This window comes from Theropithecus gelada, chromosome 16 (assembly GCF_003255815.1).
Source record: "Theropithecus gelada isolate Dixy chromosome 16, Tgel_1.0, whole genome shotgun sequence".
Classification (NCBI taxonomy): domain Eukaryota; kingdom Metazoa; phylum Chordata; class Mammalia; order Primates; family Cercopithecidae; genus Theropithecus; species Theropithecus gelada.
This window is the reverse complement of record NC_037684.1, coordinates 49975027-49994165: the sequence shown is the minus strand read 5'-3', so window position 1 is coordinate 49994165 and position 19139 is coordinate 49975027. Positions and strand designations below refer to the sequence as shown.

General features: G+C 49.1%; 1 protein-coding gene across 3 annotated transcripts in view; it reads left to right on the top strand.

Moving 5' to 3' along the window:
* ST6GALNAC1 (ST6 N-acetylgalactosaminide alpha-2,6-sialyltransferase 1) overlaps window positions 1-3468 on the top strand; it is a 19699-nt gene extending 16231 nt beyond the window's left edge. For all 3 annotated transcript variants that reach the window (XM_025361946.1, XM_025361949.1, XM_025361947.1), the window contains 7 exons: window positions 470-638; window positions 816-987; window positions 1476-1614; window positions 1835-1938; window positions 2132-2221; window positions 2309-2408; window positions 2700-3468. In XM_025361946.1, the coding sequence (XP_025217731.1) occupies window positions 470-638; window positions 816-987; window positions 1476-1614; window positions 1835-1938; window positions 2132-2221; window positions 2309-2408; window positions 2700-2897 (972 nt within the window). In that variant the 3' untranslated portion in view covers window positions 2898-3468. The remainder of the gene's footprint in view (window positions 1-469; window positions 639-815; window positions 988-1475; window positions 1615-1834; window positions 1939-2131; window positions 2222-2308; window positions 2409-2699) is intronic.
* The last annotated feature ends 15671 nt before the right edge of the window (window positions 3469-19139 follow it).

Below are 19139 nucleotides of genomic sequence, written 5' to 3'. Positions count from 1 at the left end.
AGGAAGGAAGGAAGGAAGGAAGGAAGGAAGGAAGGAAGGAAGGAAGGGAGGGAAGGGAAGGAAGGGAAGGAAGGGAGGGAAGGGAAGGAAGGGAGGGAAGGGAGGGAAGGGAGGGAAGGAGGGAGGGAGAAGGCCCACAAAATGCACACGTTTATACACATATGACTGCAAGCATGGCCCTGACAGCACACCGGACACATGCCACATTCCCAAGATGCGGCCCCTCTCACACTTACAAAGGTGCATTTGCCTTGACGGCCGAGAACACCCATTTTCCAGAACCCTCAGGACCACAATGAGCCCAGACAATGGGGAGGGGAGGGTGAGCAGACCCTCAGAACAGGATGGAAGAGGTAGCAGAGGCTGTGCCTTCCAAACTGTGAGCCCCAGCCCTTCTTGCAGTGGTGCAGCTCCCGGCTGATGGCCTTTCTGGGTCTCTCCCTTCCTGACTTCGTCCTCCTACATGTAGACTTGCCCTGACTCCGTGAAGATCAAAGCCTCCAGGTCGCCGTGGCTCCAGAAACTCTTTCTGCCCAACCTTACTCTCTTCCTGGACTCCAGACACTTCAACCGGAGTGAGTGGGACCGGCTGGAACACTTTGCACCACCCTTTGGCTTCATGGAGCTCAACTACTCCTGTGAGTCCTCACCCCAGGGGAGGGTGTGCAGTAGGCCGGGGCAGAGGGCAGAGGGCAGAGGGTAGCTGGCTTTCTGGTCCGCCTCTTCCCTGGGGTTTGCCAGACCTGGGAGGAATGAAGGGTCAGACTCTTGTCCCTCCCAGGGCTCTGAATACAGCACCCCCACTCTTGTTCCAGTGGTGCAGAAGGTCGTGACACGCTTCCCTCCAGTGCCCCAGCAGCAGCTGCTCCTGGCCAGCCTTCCCACTAGGAGCCGCCGGTGCATCACCTGTGCCGTGGTGGGCAACGGGGGCATCCTGAACAACTCCCGCATGGGCCAGGAGATAGACAGTCATGACTACGTGTTCCGGTAAGCTGTCCTCACCCAAGCTCCCCTCTCCTGCCCCTCTCCAGCCCCTCTCCTGCCCCTCTCCTGCCCCTCTCCTGCCCCTCTCCAGCCCCTCTCCTGCCCCTCTCCAGCCCCTCTCCTGCCCCTCTCCTGCCCCTCTCCTGCCCCCCTCCTGCCCCTCTCCTGCCCCTCTCCAGCCCCTCTTCTGCCCCCCTCCTGCCCCCCTCCTGCCCCCCTCCTGCCCCTCTCCAGCCCCTCTCCTGCCCCCCTCCTGCCCCCCTCCTGCCCCCCTCCTGCCCCCCTCCTGCCCCTCTCCTGCAGACAGGGACTCTTCTGAGAGACCCCTAGGATGTTCCACGGCTGCATCTGGAAGGTGGAATTCCTGGGCTCTCCAGAGAATTTCAGCACGTAACTGCTACCTCCCCCATTTCTCCTTCCTTTCCCCATCCACCTACACAAATCTCCCTCCTCTGCTCGCCTGTTCCATCTGATTGTATCTTTCTGCACAGATTGAGCGGAGCGCTCATTAAAGGCTACGAACAGGATGTGGGGACTCGGACATCCTTCTACGGCTTTACTGCCTTCTCCCTGACCCAGTCACTCCTTATATTGGGCAATCGGGGTTTCAAGAACGTGCCTCTGGGGAAGGTGAGCAAAGAGGAAGGAGCCTGGCCACAGCCAGACTCCGGATGAGGGAGCGCACAGGGGAGAAGCGAGAGGAGAGGCTTTCCTCCGGATGGAGTCTGCATGAAAGGGCAGGAGTGGGGAGGACAGTGAGGCCAGTCCAGGGGAGAGCAAGTGGGCAGTTGGAGTCAGAGCTGGGCCCCAGCTGGTTGTCCTGAGGCAACTCCCTGTCCTTGGTCCTCAGGACGTCCGCTACTTGCACTTCCTGGAAGGCACCCGGGACTATGAGTGGCTGGAAGCGCTGCTTATGAATCAGACGGTGACGTCGAAAAACCTTTTCTGGTTCAGGTACCCATTTTCCTCCTGCCCTCCCCTTATCCCAGGCTGAGCCATGTCGTGAGTGGCTCTAAAGGGTTGGACAGGTGGGGACAGCCTTAGCTATCACCTGGAGATGGGATACCAGTCATGCTCATGACCCTGACTTGGCCCACCCCAGGCCAGGTAAGGGAGCTGGGTCTGAACGACCCCTTCCTAACCACAGGCACAGACCCCAGGAAGCTTTTCGGGAAGCCCTGCACATGGACAGGTACCTGTTGCTGCACCCAGACTTTCTCCGATACATGAAGAACAGGTTAGAGCAGAAAGCACATGACACGTAGCCCAGGTCCCTGTTATCCTTGCAGCCTCCTGACAGTTGGGGGCTTGGGGCATTTCACAGGTTTCTGAGGTCTAAGACCCTGGATGGTGCCCACTGGAGGATATACCGCCCCACCACTGGAGCCCTCTTGCTGCTCACTGCCCTTCAGCTCTGTGACCAGGTAAGGCTCCGCTGCAGCTACAGAAATACCTGAAGAAACAGCTCTGGGGCTATTCCTGGGCCTGCTCAGCATAGGACAATGGATGGGCTGGGTGCACAGCCCTGGTGGGAAGGAGGGTGGGCATGAGTATGGGTGCATGCAGTTATGTGTGCGTGTCCAGGGACCTGCACCCAGACCCCTAGGGATGGTGCCGGGGAAAAGAACCCCCACCCCTCAACACAGAATTAGCCATGAGAAGAAGCCTGGGCGACAGCAGCTACAAGCCCTGTTTCTCCTCCAACCTTGATGTAGGTGAGTGCCTATGGCTTCATCACCGAGGGCCACGAGCGCTTTTCTGATCACTACTATGATACATCATGGAAGCGGCTGATCTTTTACATAAATCATGACTTCAAGCTGGAGAGAGAAGTCTGGAAGCGGCTACACGATGAAGGGATAATCTGGCTATACCAGCGTCCCGGTCCTGGAACTACCAAAGCCAAGAACTGACCGGGGCCTGGGCTGCCGTGGTCTCCTTGCCCGCTCCAAAGCACAGGATACAGTGGGACTCTTGAGACTCCTTGATCATTTCCCAGGGCTCAGACCAAGCTCCAAGCCCTTCAGGAGTTCCAAGGGAACACAGCTCTCTCAAGATGGCAAATGGCTAAGTAAGGTTCTGAAGTTCTTCAGTACACGGCTGTCGGTCCTGGTGGAGATTCCTGAGGCCAGGGATTTTTAACGGAATGGGGTGATGAGTGGTGAATACCACAATTCCTGGTGAAAAACACTCTTCCAGCCCAAAAGCTTCTTGATGCAGAGAAAAGAGCCTGGATTTACAGAAACATATAGATCTAGTTTGAATTCCAGATCAAGTTTGCAGTTGTGAAATCTTGAAGGTATTACTTAACTTCACTACAGATTGTCTAGAAGACTTTTCTAGGGGTTATCTGATTCTAGAAAGGTCTATACCTGTCCTTGTCTTTAAGCTATTTGACAGCTCTATGTGTTGTAGAAAACTGATAATAATACAAATGATTGTTGTCCATGGAAATGCAAATAAATTTTGTACAGTGAAGATGCACCTTAGTTGTCACTCAGTGGATAGGGACCAGTTTTGCACGTGGTCCCTTTCATTCTTCTATTCTCCCCATTAACCTGCTTTCTTTCTCAAACCCCCACGACGAGAACTGAGCTAAGCCAAAGACATTTCAGTTCATCTTACCCTTTGAGCTCTATCTGCATGATTTGGACTCTGGAGCCTGGAACAACCCCTAACAATTCTAAATAAAATAAAGTGGCCAAGCATGGTGGCCGGTAATCCCAGCACTTTGGGAGGCCGAGGCAGGCAGATCACTTGAGGCCAGGAGATCGAGACCAGCCTGGCCAACATGGTGAAACCCCATCTCTACTAAAAATACAAAAGTAAGCCGGGCGTGGTGGCGGGCACCTGTAATCCCAGCTACTCGGGAGGCTGAGACAGGAGAATCACTTGAACCTAGGAGGCGGAGGTTGCAGTGAGCTGAGATTGCACCACTGCACTCCAGCCTGGGCGACAGAGAGAGACTCCGTCTCAAAAAATAATAATAATAAATACATAAGTAAATAGAATAAAGGACCCTTGGTAGAAGAGTGGAAGCGAGACAGAGGAGCTACCCTTTAGACTTCATTGGTAGAGGGGACCAATGGGACAGGGATTTGCTTTGCATGAAAAGGGTGCAGTGCCAGCTCCGGGCGGCAGGTGGCGGCAGCTCGGCGCCCTGTTGTTCGCGGGGCCCTGTCCTCCGCGGCACCCCAGGCTCCTTAGTTCTGCACACGGGTGGAAGGAAGCGCCACCACGTGCAGAACTCCGCCACTGTGGCTTCTATACACCGCGAACCTTGGGATGGACACAGCCGATTTGGCAGGGCGCTGATCGGGGGTGCGCTTGGGGAAGAAGGGCCATTGGCGCCACTGCCGCAGGTGCTTTCGCGTCGGCCCCTCCAAAGGAGGAGCTTGCGCGCGTGGGCCGGGCGGCTGTCAGCCTCTGCCCCGCAACCTGAAGGACGGAGCTGCGTGCGGGGCTGAGAGAGGTGCCGGCAGCGAGCGGAGAGTGAGGCGAAGACGCAAGGTTCTAACCATCCCCGGGGCTGCAGACGCTGGGACCGGACGGGGTCCGGGAGCTTGCAGGGGGTTGGGGGCGGGGGGAGGCGGCGGCTCTGTGCTGGCAGCTGAAGGTCGGATCCGCCCGGGTTGCCCCCTTCCCGGTGCCCTGCACCCTGCAAGAGGCGGGTGGGCCCCGGACCACCCCGGGGAGACCAGGCCAGGGGCGTTTGCAGCCTAACCCCAGCTTATCTGGTCTGAAGAGCAATAAATGCTTTTCCCCAACAAAGCTCTAGTCACAACGACTTTGACAGGGTGGACACCACATCAGGTCAGAGCAGGAGAGAAAATGAGTAGCCATGGGCAGACAGCCCCTTACCCCCATATTGGCCTCCTCAAATTTAAACTCAGGCTACCTAAACTTAAGGACTGAGCCTCACTGAGTCTACTCTGTGTCCAAAGTGGAATACACTGATGGGTTAGCTCACTCTGCTAGTATAAGCCAATAGAATTAGAAAAGATAGGTCAATTAGAGGCATAAGAATTAGAAAAAGAAGAGGAAAACTGTGATAAATAGGCTACATATTATAGTAAGTTAGCAGATATAAGATTAACATACGGAAATCAATAACTCATAAACATAAATAATAATCAAGTAGAGGATATAATGTAGAGAAAACCCATTTACAAGAGCAACAATGTCTGTATGAGGAAAACATTAAAACACTCCTGAAAGACACGAAGCAGATCTGAATAAGCCAAATCATCTTATGTTCTTGGAAAAGATGACTCAATATCATAAATATGTCAGTTCTCGGCAAGTTAATTAATAAACTTAATGTGATTCCAATAAAATGCCAAAACATGTTTTCTAGAGCCTAAACTGATACACATATTCATATGGAGGATAAAAATGTAAGAAGAGCTAGGAATACCTGCGAAAGAAAAGCTATGAGAGGTCTACCTCTACCAAATATTCAGACATATGATAAAGTCTGTATAATTAAAACAGTGTGGTACTGAAGCAGGAATAGACAGACCAGTGGAATGGAATAGAAGGTCCAGAAATAGACCCAAGCCCTGTGATTAATGGTGCTCAGATAGCCAAGTGGTCATTTAGAAAGAAATCAAACTAGGTCTGTAACTCCCATCAACAATTAAATTCCAGATGGTTCGGAGATCTAAATGTAAAAAAATGAAATGACGGAGGCCGAGGCAGGCGGATCACAAGGTCAGGAGTTCGAGACCAGCCTGGCCAATATGGTGAAACGCTATCTCTAATAAAAACACAAAAAATTAGCCAGGCCTGGTGGCACGTGCCTGTAAACCCAGCTACTCAGGAGGCTGAGGCAGGAGAATCACTTGAACCCAGGAGGTGGAGGTTGCAGAGAGCAGAGATCGCAACATTGTACTCCAGCCTGGGTGACAGAGCAAGACTGTCTCAAAAAAAAAAAAAAAAAGAAAGAAAGAAATGACAAGAGTTCTAAGAATTCATAGGTAAGTAGCTCTTTGACCAGAATGTAAGAAAAAGATTTCTAATTAGGACTCACAATCCAAAGGCAATATAAGACTGGTAAATTTTACTACATAAAATTAATAAAATGGGCCAGGCACAGTGGCTCATGCCTATAATCCCAGCACTTTGGGAGGCCAAGGTGGGCAGATCATGAGGTCAAGAGATGGAGACCATCCTGGCCAACATGGTGAAACCCGATCTCTACTAAAAATACAGAAATTAGCCAGGCATGGTGGCGCATGCCTGTAGTCCCAGCTACTCAGGAGCCTGAGGCAGGAGAATTGCTTGAACCCGGGAAGCTGAGGTTGCAGTGAGCCAAGATGCATTTCAGCCTGGTAACAGAGCGAGACTCCGTCTCAAAAAAAAAAAAAAAAACAAAGAACATTAATAAAATGTTGCATGATGAAAAAAATCACCATGAGTTCAAAAGACAAAAAGTGGGAGAAAATATTTGCCATATATATCATGGATAAAGGGTGTGTATATATATAGAGAGAGAGAGAGTAAAGGACTTTGAGGAAAATAGACCGAAAACCAAATCAAAAAATAGGCAAAAAAATATGAACAGCAACTCCCCAAAAAAGATGTAAAAATGATTCTTAGACATGTGGAAAAAATGTTCAGTTTGACTCATAGTAAGAAATGCAGGCCAGGCGTAATGGCTTACTCCTGTAATCCCAGGACTTTGGGAGGTTGAGGCAGGAGGATCACTAGAGGCCAGGATTTCAAGACCAGCCTGGGCAACATAACAAGACCCCCATCTCTATTAAACAAAAACAAGGAAAAAAAAAGAAAAGAAAACCTTTCAACAAATTAAATTTAGAAGATTTGTTGAGCAAAGAAACAATGAATCAGGCAGCACCCTGAACCAGTAAAGGTTCAGAGAGCTCTGCCCAGCGACCTGGGTAGGCAGTACTTATAGACAGAAAAGGGAAGTGATGTACAGAAACAGCTGGATCAGGCCAGGCGCAGTGGCTCACGCCTGTAATGCCAACACTTTGGGAGGCCGAGGTGGGCAGATCACCTGAGGTCGAGAGTTCAAGGCCAGCCTGACCAACATGAAGAAACCCCGTCTCCACTAAAAATACAAAATTAGCCAGGCGTGATGGCACGTGCCTGTAATCCCAGCTACTCAGGAGGCTGAGGCAGGAGAATCACTTGAACCCGAGGGGCAGAGGTTGCAGTGAGCCGAGATCGAGCCATTGCACTCCAGCCTGGGTGACAGACCCAAGACTCTGTATAAAAAAATAAAAATTAAAATAAAAAAATTTTTAAAAACCTAACAATATTAAAACCTAATTCATAACCCCACAGAAGGGGCAAAACAATATTTCAATTATATATCCTCAGAATAAAGACAAAAAGGATAACAAACATTGAACTCTAGTTGGTGGAGAGGTTTGTTTTTGTTTTTTTTTGTTTTTTTTTTTGAGATAGAGTCTCGCTCTGTCGCCCAGGCTGGAGTGCAGTGGCCGGATCTCAGCTCACTGCAAGCTCCGCTTCCCTGGTTCATGCCATTCTCCTGCCTCAGCCTCCCGAGGAGCTGGGACTACAGGCGCCCGCCACCTCGCCCGGCTAGTTTTTTGTATTTTTAGTAGAGACGGGGTTTCACCGTGTTAGCCAGGATGGTCTCGATCTCCTGACCTTGTGATCCGCCTGTCTCGGCCTCCCAAAGTGCTGGGATTACAGGCTTGAGCCACCGCGCCCGGCCAGGAGGTTTGTTTTTCACACTGCTTTATCATTCTGAAGCCACTTGCAATGAATTATAGGATTCTACAAATAAGAAAATATGTTAAGGAAAATGGGACTCCTGTGTCTCATTGTCAAAAAAAGTTACAATTATGGAAAGAGGCAAGACGATAATGAACAATGAACCCTCGGCGTTAGACTAGAATTAAAGGTATCAGTATGAACTTGTGGTTTTAGATCTAAAGAAAGAAATCTATCGGTGGGGATCTGCCTATAAACATGCACACACGTATACATGTGTTCCCTGGATCTGTCAAGGAATCGAGTCCAGAATCAACGAAACTCCGTTAACAGTGAGCACGTGTAATCTTGGGTTCCTAGAGAGCATTCTTCACTATAAGCAACCGGGACTCCTTAGAGAGAAATGGCTGATTCCAGGGCTGGGGTAGGGAAGGTACAAAATGAACCTGGAACATTTTATGGTTCTAGAAAGTAAGGAAGGCCGGGCGCGGTGGCTCAAGCCTGTAATCCCAGCACTTTGGGAGGCCGAGGCGGGTGGATCACAAGGTCAGGAGATCGAGACTATCCTGGCTAACATGGTGAAACCCCGTCTCTACTAAAAATACAAAAAACTAGCCGGGCGCGGTAGCGGGCGCCTTTAGTCCCAGCTACTTGGGAGGCTGAGGCGGGAGAATGGCGTGAACCCGGGGGGCGGAGCTTGCAGTGAGCCGAGATCGCGCCACTGCACTCTAGCCTGGGAGACACAGTGAGACTCCGTCTCAAAAAAAAAAAAAAAAAAAAAAAAGAAAGTAAGGAAGTGCTTAAAGAACGGAACACATCAAAAGAACACAGAAGTCAGCCTGGAGACGCTCCCACTGGCTCAATACAAGATTATTTGAGAATGAAAATTGGTAATGATGGTAATGAATTTCAACACATTCAACAAATGGTAATCTAGGAGTCCATACTGATATAAATAAATACATACACACATACATAAGAAAGAAAATCTTTTTCTTTTGAGGCAGGGTCTCACTCTGTCATCGAGACTGGAGTGCAGTGGTGTGATCTCAGTGCACTGCAACCTCCACCTCCTAGGTTCAAGCAATCCTCCCACCTAAGCCTCCTGAGTAGCTGGGACTACAGGCGTGCACCACCAGGCCCGGCTAATTTTTTATTTGTTTATTTATTTTTGAGATGGAGTCTTGCTCTGTTGCCCAGGCTGGAGTGCAGTGGCGTGATTTCAGTTCACTGCAACCTCCGCCTCCTGGGCTCAAGCGATTCTCCTGCCTCAGCTCCTGAGTAGTTGGGACTACAGGCGCCTGCCAGCCCGCCTGGCTAATTGTTTTGTATTTTTCAGTAGAAACGGAGATTCACTCTGTTGCCCAGGCTGGTCTTGAACTCCTGGGCTCAATTGATCTACCCATCTCAGCCTCCCAAAGTGCCGGGATTACAGACATGAACCATTGTGCCCAGACAAAAAATTTGTAGCTTTAAATGCAGTTCAAGATCAACCTACAATTACACACACATTTTCCATGAATTATCTTCCCTATTGATAAACTGATTTTCCTGTCCTCCAGATGGTTTGTACAATAAAGGGGAAGATTAAGGAATCTCTCTGAAACTGTCTGAAACATGACAGACAAGTTGGCAAATTCATGTCCTGCCAGCCTGCCCCACACCCGCATTCTCCTCAACCCTTCTAGCTGTGTCTGCTTCTTCCCTACAAACATAGGAAGAAATAGAAGTCTGGAGGGAATAATAATAGCCGGATACCGCATACTGATGGCCTGATGAAACCACCTGCTTATTGTCTGACCTGCTTTTCATCCGCGAATACATACAAATGTGGCTCTGTTCATTAGCATTAAGGACATAGAACCGGGAAATCTTGGTTGCTAAAATCAAAGACCATGACAAGCTTTGCTGTTTGAAGTCACATTAGTGAGAATGGAACAAGCCATTCTTGCCCAGAGGATGGAACATCCCACTCTTGCGTCGGCAGCATGCGGGTCCTTTGACACAGAAAAGCCCCAGTCCCAACCCAGGTGCAGAGCTTCAGATAACCAGAACGAGCACAACATTCTACATTTTTCTTAACTATGTCAAACAAACAGGACCTTGAGTCAATTTTGAGGACCAGGCCTTCAACTCCAGTCTGAAGGTATTCATCCAGCAGGTTTCTTTTTGTTTTATTCTTCTTTTTTTTTTTTTGAGACAGGGTCTTGCTCTGTTGCCCAGGCTGGAGTGCAGTGGCGTGATCTCAGCTCACTGCAGCCTTGACCTCCTGGGCTCAAGTGACCCTCTCACCCCAGCCTCCTGAGCAGCTGTGATCACAGGTGCATGTCACGACACCTGATAATTTTTAAAAACTTTTTGTAGAGACAAGCTCTCACTATATTTGTTTTAAACCTATCAAATAACTGGTTCATTTACATTTTACCGCCATTCCATCCTTCCCCAAATCCTATAACCAATAACCACATGTCCCTTATTTTGCATGGGGAGGCAGCCCACAGTGCCTCTAGTGTGAACCAGTAACTCCCCTGCTAGAATAAGCTAATGAATCTAATTTGTGGACATATGGACATGTCCCCCATGGTCTTTATCAGATGAGTTTGACCACATCACTGGAGAGAACTACCACAAGCCAAGACTCCAGGTCTCTCCCATTCTCCTCCCAAACACTGTATGCAGCATGGCCTATGACTGTGGTGAAGGCACCGAGAGACTGAGGTTCCCCAAGAAATACAGTGTGGCAGGCCAGAGGATGCCACTCCAAAACACGCAGGCTTGTTGAACTGAGGGCCGTTCTGAAGCAGCAGGTCCAGAAAGCTCTGCCCACCCTGTTTGCCCAAAAGCAGGACAAGGCCCAGCGTGGTGGACCACACCTGTAATCCCAGCACTTAGGAAGGCCGAGGTGGGTGGATCACCTGAGGTCAGGAGTCCGAGACCAGCCTGGCCAACATGGCGAAACCCTGTCTCTACTAAAAATACAAAAAGTAGCTGGGCGTGGTTGCGGATGCCTGTAATCCCAGCTACTCAGGAGGCTGAAGCAGAATTGCTTGAACCTGGGAGGCAGAGGCTACAGTGAGCCAATATTGTGCCACTGCACTCCAGCCTGGGTGACAAAGCAAGACTCTGTCTCAATAATAATAATAATAATAATAATAATAAAAGCAGGACATCAATTTACAGAGACAGAAGCTATCCTGCTCCCCTTTCTACCACGGAGAGCAAAGCTGAAACACTGAGGACATCTTTGTGCTCTTGTGGGCCTGGAGCCAGCTCCAGAGGCACCCACAGGAACAGGCTTCCCCAACCAGTCTGCACCTGCCAGCTCTGTGCCTTCCCCAAGGGGCTGCCCCTCGACACCCAAAGTCCTCTTCCCTGGTAACTTCTCTAAAGAGGTACTGTTCTCTAGCCGGGCACAGTGGCTCACACCTGTAATCCCAGCTCTTTGGGAGGCTGAGGCAGGTGGATCACGAGGTCAGGAGTTCGAGACCAGCCTGACCAACATGGTGAAACCCCGTCTCTACTAAAAATGCAAAACTTAGCCAGGCATGGTGGTGGGCACTTGTAATCCCAGCTACTCAGGAGGCTGAGGCAGGAGAATCGCTTGAACCCGGGAGGTGGAGGTTGCAGTGAGCCGAGATCACACCATTGTACTCCAGCCTGGCCAACAGAGTGAGACTTGGTCTCAAAAAAAAAAAAAAAAAAAAAGATATACTGCTCTCTGTGGAAGATGCGACATGAGTTGGGATTCAAAGCCACTTCTTCGAGAACCAGGCACTCCCAGGGCGTCTCCCATGTGCGCAGGAAATGTGCATGTTGACGAACCTCTGTCTTTCTCTTGTTTTTTGGGATGTTGTTGTCGTTGTTTGAGACAGGGTCTCGCTCTTTCTCTTGTTTTTTTTTGTTTGTGTTTTTCTGAGACAGAGTCTTGCTCTGTTGCCCAGGCTGGAGTGCAATGGTATAATCTTGGCTCACTGCAACCTCCACCTCCTGGGTTCAAGCAATCCTCCTGCCTCAGCCTCCCAAGTAGCTGGAATTACAGGTGTGTGCCACCACATCAGGCTAAATTTTGTATATTTAGTAGGAACGGGGTTTCACCATGTTGGCCAGGCCAGTCTCGAACTCCTGACCTCAAGTGATCTGCCCACCTTGGCCTCCCAAAATGCTGGGATTACAGGTATGAGCCACCACGCCTGGCCTTGTCTTTCCCTTGTTAATCTGTCTTTTTATTCCAGGAGGCCAGCTCAGCTAAGAACTTATGAGAGGTAAAGGAAAAAAATGTTTATTCTTCCCCTACAACAGCTATGCTGAATTCCATCATAGTAAACAGAGCCCCTGTTCCTCCAGGAAAACGTCACTTTTGGAAGTCAGGTGTTAAAAGCACAGCCAGGCAGCTCCCGGCTCTACAGCGGAAGCCCAAACGCCTCCAGGGTTTTCCATTCATATTCCTTTACCACCTGTTCACGGATCTTGTCTCCGCAGCATATGTCAAGGCTGTTTTTCTGGGAAGGGAAATACAAAAAAGGGAGACAATTTTATCCTTTTTTTTTTTTTTTTTTTTTTTTTTTTGCAAAGTCTTCATCTTTGCTCAGTGAGACCTGATGTGGCAGCCACCAGCAGCCTCCCGGGCGGGAAAGCCATGCGCCAGAGGGTCCCCTCTGAGATGCTCAAAGTCCGCGTTCCTACAGAGCTCCTTGGCGGCTGTCTCTCTGTACTTGTACAAATGGAATTCAAATTCTTTGTACATCTGGTTATTCTGCTTCTCATCGGGATTGAGGGAAGGTGAGAGCACCTGGCAGCTGAGGAATTCTAGAAGAATCCTGTCAGGTCCAGAAGTCTTAGTAAAGCCACCCTGGAGGTTCTAATCTCAGTTACTCACAAAGGGAAATTAGGAAAGCCACTCGGGCGATTTGTTCTAGGTTGAGGTGTAAAACCCGCCTCCACCTTTGATGGGAAATTCCAAAAACCTCTAAATCCCCCCCAGAGCCACTCTGGGACATCGGAAGTCGTCAGCTCAGGAGCTTCAGAGACTGCCGGTCTCCTTCCAGTCTAGAGGGGGAGATGACTGTCGCTCAAACCTGCAGCCAATCAGGTCCCGCCCCTTTACTTGACCAGTTAAAGAAAAAAGGCCCAGAAGTCACAATGAGAGCCCCATCCCAAGCCTTTCTGTGATTGACAGGAGCCTCGTCCAATGAGAAGCGAGCCATGGTTATCCCTGGCACGTGCAGCCAGCACCGCGGAACAGTCCCCTGGTCTCCGAGGCAAAAAAAGGAGGGTGACTCGCAAGTGGCAGGGTCGTTGAGTTGTTCGGTGCACCTGCCTCTCCTCGGCCCCTGGCCCTTGGAGGCCCTCCTAGAGACTGAGGGCCATGCCTCTCTCCTAGCTCCTGGTGCCCTTGCTATCTCTCCAACCTCTGCCTCCACCAGCTCCCTGGTGTGTGTTCATGCTCCAATTTCCCTCTTTCTATAAGGCCTCCGGTCATTGGATTTGGGCCCAAACGAATCCACTGTGCCCTCATTTCAACTTGATTACATCGGCAAAGACCCTGTAAGGTCATATTCACAGGTTCTGAGCAGAAGTGAATTTTGGGCAAAAATTCACATGGGCAGTTATGTGGGACCCATTCACCACCACTCTTGCCAGGGCCTTAGAACTGATAACCCAGTACTTTAACCACTGGAACTGGGTCTACAACAACATAATAGATCAGGATGAAAAGAAATTGAGTAAATTAAAGGGAGACGCATATTCCTATAGTGGCAAATGGGGGCAATGAGCGAACATTCTTCCACTGTGTTCCCAAAATCCATCTACAAAGAGAGAGACCAGAGAGAGATAGAAAGAGAAAGATAGAAGTAGTAAGGAAAAAAACAGTGTACCCTATTCCTTTAAAAGCCAGGGTAAATTTACAACCTATAATTGATCATTGAAGGTCTTCTCCTTGACCCTACAACACTCCATTACTACCTTGTTGTCACTGTAAACAAGGGTGTAGCCCAAAAGCACTGAGGCCACTGACAACCAGTAGCCTTCCTATCAAAAATCCTTAACCCGGAACCCGTGGATGGGCCAAATGCATTCAGTCGGTAGCGGCAACTGCTTTGCTAAATGTAGAAAAACAACCTTTAGAGGAAACCTCATTGTGAGCACACCTCACCAGTTCAGAGCTATCCTAAGTCAAAAAGCAAAAATATAGCTTACTAAGTCAAAAATCTTAAAGTATAGGTCTATTATGTTAGAAAAGGGTGATTTAACATTAACCACTGAAAATTCCCTTAACCCAGCAGGTTTCCTAACGGAGGATTTAAATCTTAATTACCATACAAAAAGGTCCGACCAGACCTAAGAGGAACTCCCTTCAGGACAGGATGGATAGATGGCTCCTCCCAGGTGATCGAGGAGGAAAAAACACAATGGGTATTCAGTAATTGTTAGGGAAACTCTTTGTAGAAGCAGAGTTAGAAAAATTGCCTAATAACTGGTCTGCTCAAACCTGCGAGCTGCTTGCACTCAGCCAAGCCTTAAACTACTTACAGAATCAAAAAATTGTATCTCAATCCTGACCCAAAAGGTTACCTACACCCTCTCTGAAATGAATTTGCATAAGAACTGTTGTTTATGGGAATGCATCTTGATGGGGCAGCTGGGTTGTTATGAAATACTCAGGAACCCAGCCCAGCTCTAGGACTCACCCCTGAGAACAAGGCAATGTTGGGCAAGCTGGTAAAGGACCACTAGAATCCAGCAGCCCCCTTTCTTTGTGGTCAAGAGAGGTGGAAAAATGGGTACAGTACTGCTACATCAGTGAGCGTAACTAATCCGATAAGCAGAGGTCCATGGGTGGTTACGCACCCTGGAAAGGAAGAAGCATTAGGACCATAGAGGACACGCTAGGACTAACGCTCATCGGAAAATGACTGGGGTGCTGGCATCCCTACGTTCTTTTTTCAGATGGGAAACGTTCCCCCCAGGCAAAATGCCCCTAAGATGTATTCTGGAGAATTCGGCCCAGTCAGAGTGTACATACCTTTTTCCCTGTCAGACTTGAAGCAAATTAAAATAGACCTAGGTAAATTCTCAGATAACCCTGATGGCTATATTGATGTTTTACAAGGGTTAGGACAATCCTTTGATCTGACATGGAGAGATATAATGTTACTGCTAAGTCAGACACTAACCCCAAATGAGGGAAGTGCCGCCATAACTGCAGCCCGAGAGTTTGGCGATATCTGGTATCTCAGTCAGGTCAATGATAGGATGACAACAGATGAAAGAGAACGATTCCCCACAGGCCAGCAGGCAGTTCCCAGTGTAGACCCTCATTGGGACACAGAATCAGAACATGGAAATTGGTGCCACAAACATTGACTAACTTGCGTGCTAGAAGGACTAAGGAAAACTAGGAAAAAGCCTATAAATTATTCAGTGATGTCCAGTATAACACAGGGGAAGGAAGAAAATCCTACTGCCTTTCTGGAGAGACTAAGGGAGGCATTGAGGAAGCACACCTCTCTGTCACCTGACTCTACTGAAGGCCAACTAATCTGAAAGGATAAGTTTACCAGTCAGCTACAGACATTAGGAAAAAAACTACAAAACTCCGCCTTAGGCCCGGAACAAAACTTAGAAACCCTACTGAACTTGGCAACCTCAGTATTTCATAATAGAGATCAGGAGCAGCAGGCGGAACAGGACAAACAGGATAAAAAAATAAAGGCCACTGCTTTAGTCATGGCCCTCAGGCAAGCGGACTTTGGAGGCTCTGGAACAGGGAAAGGCTGGAAAAATCAAATGCCTAATAGCACTTGCTTCCAGTGCGGTCTACAAGGACACTTTAAAAAAGATTGTCCGAATAGAAGTAAGCCGCCCCCTCATCCATGCACCTTATGTCAAGGGAATCACTGGAAGGCCCACGGCTCCCGGGGACAAAGGTTCTCTGAGTCAGAAGCCACTAACCAGATGATCCAGCAGCAGGACTGAGGGTGCCCAGGGCAAGCACCAGCCCATGCCATCACCCTCACAGAGCCCAGGGTAAGCTTGACCATTGAGGGCCAGGGGGTTAACTGCCTCCTGGACACTGGTGCTGCCTTCTCAGTCTTACTTTTCTGTCCCGGACAACTGCCCTCCAGATCTGTCACTATCCGACGGGTCCTAGGATGAGCAGTCACTAGATACTTCTCCCAGCCACTAAGTTGTGACTGGGGAACTTTACTCTCTTCATATGCCTTTCTAATTGTGCCTGAAAGCCCCACTCCTTTGTTAGGGAGAGACATCCTAGCAAAAGCTGGGGCCATTATACACTAGAATTAGAAGAAGGAAAAAGGATAAATATCTATACAGACTCTAAGTCTGCTTACCTATACCTCCACGCCCACGCAGCAATATGGAGAGAAAGGGAATTCCTAACTTCCGAGGGAACACCTATGAAACATCAGGAAGCCATTAGGAGATTATTATTGGCTGTACAGAAACCTAAAGAGGTGGCAGTCTGACTGCCGGGGTCATCAGAAAGGAAAGGGAAACGGAAGGGAACCGCCAAGCAGATATTGAAGCCAAAAGAGCTGCAAGGCAGGACCCTCCATTAGAAATCCTTATAGAAGGACCCCTAGTATTGGGGTAATCCCCTCCAGGAAACCAAGCCCCAGCACTCAGCAGGAGAAATAGAATGGGGAACCTCATGAGGACATAGTTTCCTCCCCTCAGGATGGCTAGCCATCAAAGAAGGAAAAATACTTTTGCCTGCAGCTAACCAATAGATATTACTTAAAACCCTTCACCAAACCTTTCACTTAGGCATTGATAGCACCCATCAGATGGCCAAATCATTATTTCCTGGACCACGCCTTTTCAAAACTGTCAAGCAGATAGTCAGGGCCTGTGAAGTGTGCCAAAGAAATAATCCCCTGCACTTCAGACCATACATTTCAACCTCCTTCTATCTGTAACCTCCTTCTTAAGTCTGTCTCTTCCAGAATCGAAGCCGTAAAACTACCAATCATTCTTCAAATGGAGCCCCAGATGCAGTCCATGGCTAAGATCTACCGCGGACCCCTGGACCAGCCTGCTAGCCCATGCTCCAACGTTAGTGACATCCAAGGCACCCCTCCCGAGGAAATCTCAACTGCACAACCCCTGCTACGCCCCAATTCAGCAGGAAGCAGTTAGAGTGGTCGTCGGCCAACCTCCCCAACAGCACTTGGGTTTTCCTGCTGAGAGGGGGGACTGAGAGACAGGACTAGCTGGATTTCCTAGGCCAACTAAGAATTCCTAAATGTAGCTGGGAAAGGTGACTGCACCTACCTTTAAACACAGGGCTTGTAACTCACCTCACACCCAACCAATCAGGTAGTAAAGAGGGCTCACTAAAATACAAATTAGGCTAAAGCAGGAGGTAAAGAAATAGTCAAATCATATATCGCCTGAGAGCACAGGGCGAGGGAAAATGATCGGGATATAAACCCAGGCATTTCAGCAGGGAGTGGCAACCCCCTTTGGGTCCCCTCCCATTGTTTGGGAGCTCTGTTTTCACTTTGTTAAATCTTGCAACTGCACACTCTTCTGGTCCGTGTTTGTTACTGCTTGAGCTGAGCTTTCGCTCACCGTCCACCACTGCTGTTCACCACCGTCCCAGACCCACTGTTGACTCTGGGCAGGGTGTCTGCTGCATTTCTGATCCAACGAGGCACCCCTTGCTGCTCCCAGTTGGGCTAAAGGCTCGCCATTTCTCCTGTACAGCTAAGTCCTAGGTTCGTCCTGATTGAGCTGAACACTAGTCACTGGGTTTCACGGTTCTCTTCCATGACCCACGGCTTCTAATAGAGCTATACCACTCACCGCATGGCCCAAGGTTCCATTCCTTGGAATCCCTGAGGCCAAGAACCCCAGGTCAGAGAACAAAAGGCTTGCTGCAATCTTGGGAGCAGCCCGCCCCCGTCTTGGGAGCTCTAAGAACAAAGACCTGCCTGTAACAGAGTGACTTGGGGCCGGGCGCGGTGGCTCAAGCATGTAATCCCAGCACTTTGGGAGGCCGAGACGGGTGGATCACAAGGTCAGGAGATCGAGACCATCCTGGCTAACACGGCGAAACCCCGTCTCTACTAAAAACACAAAAAATTAGCCGGGCGAGGTGGCGGCGCCTGTGGTCCCAGCTACTCGGGAGGCTGAGGCAGGAGAATGGCGGGAACCCGGGAGGCGGAGCTTGCAGTGAGCTGAGATCTGGCCACTGCACTCCAGCCTGGGCGACAGAGCGAGACTCCGTCTCAAAAAAAAAAAAAAAAAAAACAGAGTGACTTGGTTTGATCACAGCTCACTGCAGCCTCAATCTCCTGGGCTCAAGCCACCCTCCCACCTCAACCTCCTGAGTAGCTGGGATCACAGGTGCACGCCACCATGCCTGGATAATGTTTTAAAATAAAGCATAAGGAGGCTGTCACTCTGTTTCCCAGACTGGTCTCAAACTCCGTGGCTCAAGCAATCCTCCTGCCTCAGCCTCCCAAAGTTCTGGGATTATTGGCATGAGTCACTGCTCAGGGTCTTTATTCAACAAATTTCTGTTCAGTGCCTGTCCTGTGCCAGGCTGGGCAAGGTGCTGAAAATTGATTAGAACGGCATACAGTTCCTGTCCTCATAGACTCACTCACATCTAAGGGAAGGCAGACAGTTAAGCTAAGCGTGCAATGTGATGCAATTGGGGAGGGGCAGGGAGCTGTAAGAATAAATAGCAAGAAGATAGTGGTTACAGTTTCACAACATGAATATACCAAACAATCACCTGAATTACACAACCTAAAAACGCAACAAACATCTTATCTGTGTTCTTGGGAAATAAGGAGAATCTTTTAAAATGCTTTAGTACATAAGACCCACTGTAATAAAGATGCAAAAAATGGAATCTTCCCACCCCATCACACATCACTACAGACATCTAACAGATTATCTTACACGTCAGGCAGGAAGAAAACAGAACATTATCATTTAGCGTATTCATCAGCTACACTCATTTTATTAACTTGTGCTTCAGAAGCTTACCAAGAAAGAGCTGGTGGCATAACAGGGGTGCAATTAATGCTACCATCTAGGACACTGTCCAAAGAAACACACAAGATTGGGGGAAGGTGGAATAAGGCACCTGCTTCTGAGAAGGATCATTGTCTTCGGCCTCAAAAAAAGATGACATCTCTTTAGTTAGCGTTTCTAATACCATAGTTCCATAACTTCCTGAATACTATCAAAAGCAGAACTCTGGCTTGTGTGAATAACAGACTATTGCCAGGGACCCACCCAAATGCCCTTTACCAGAAAGCAAAACACTACCCAGCCTAATGGCTGACACCTGTGACCTTCTCTGGAGGCTCCTGGAGAGCCTCTCGCCCTGACATGCTTGGGACATTCCACCCCATCCCCACTCCTGGGGAGCTGATGTCTCACTTAAGGGGTACAAAAGGTGACAG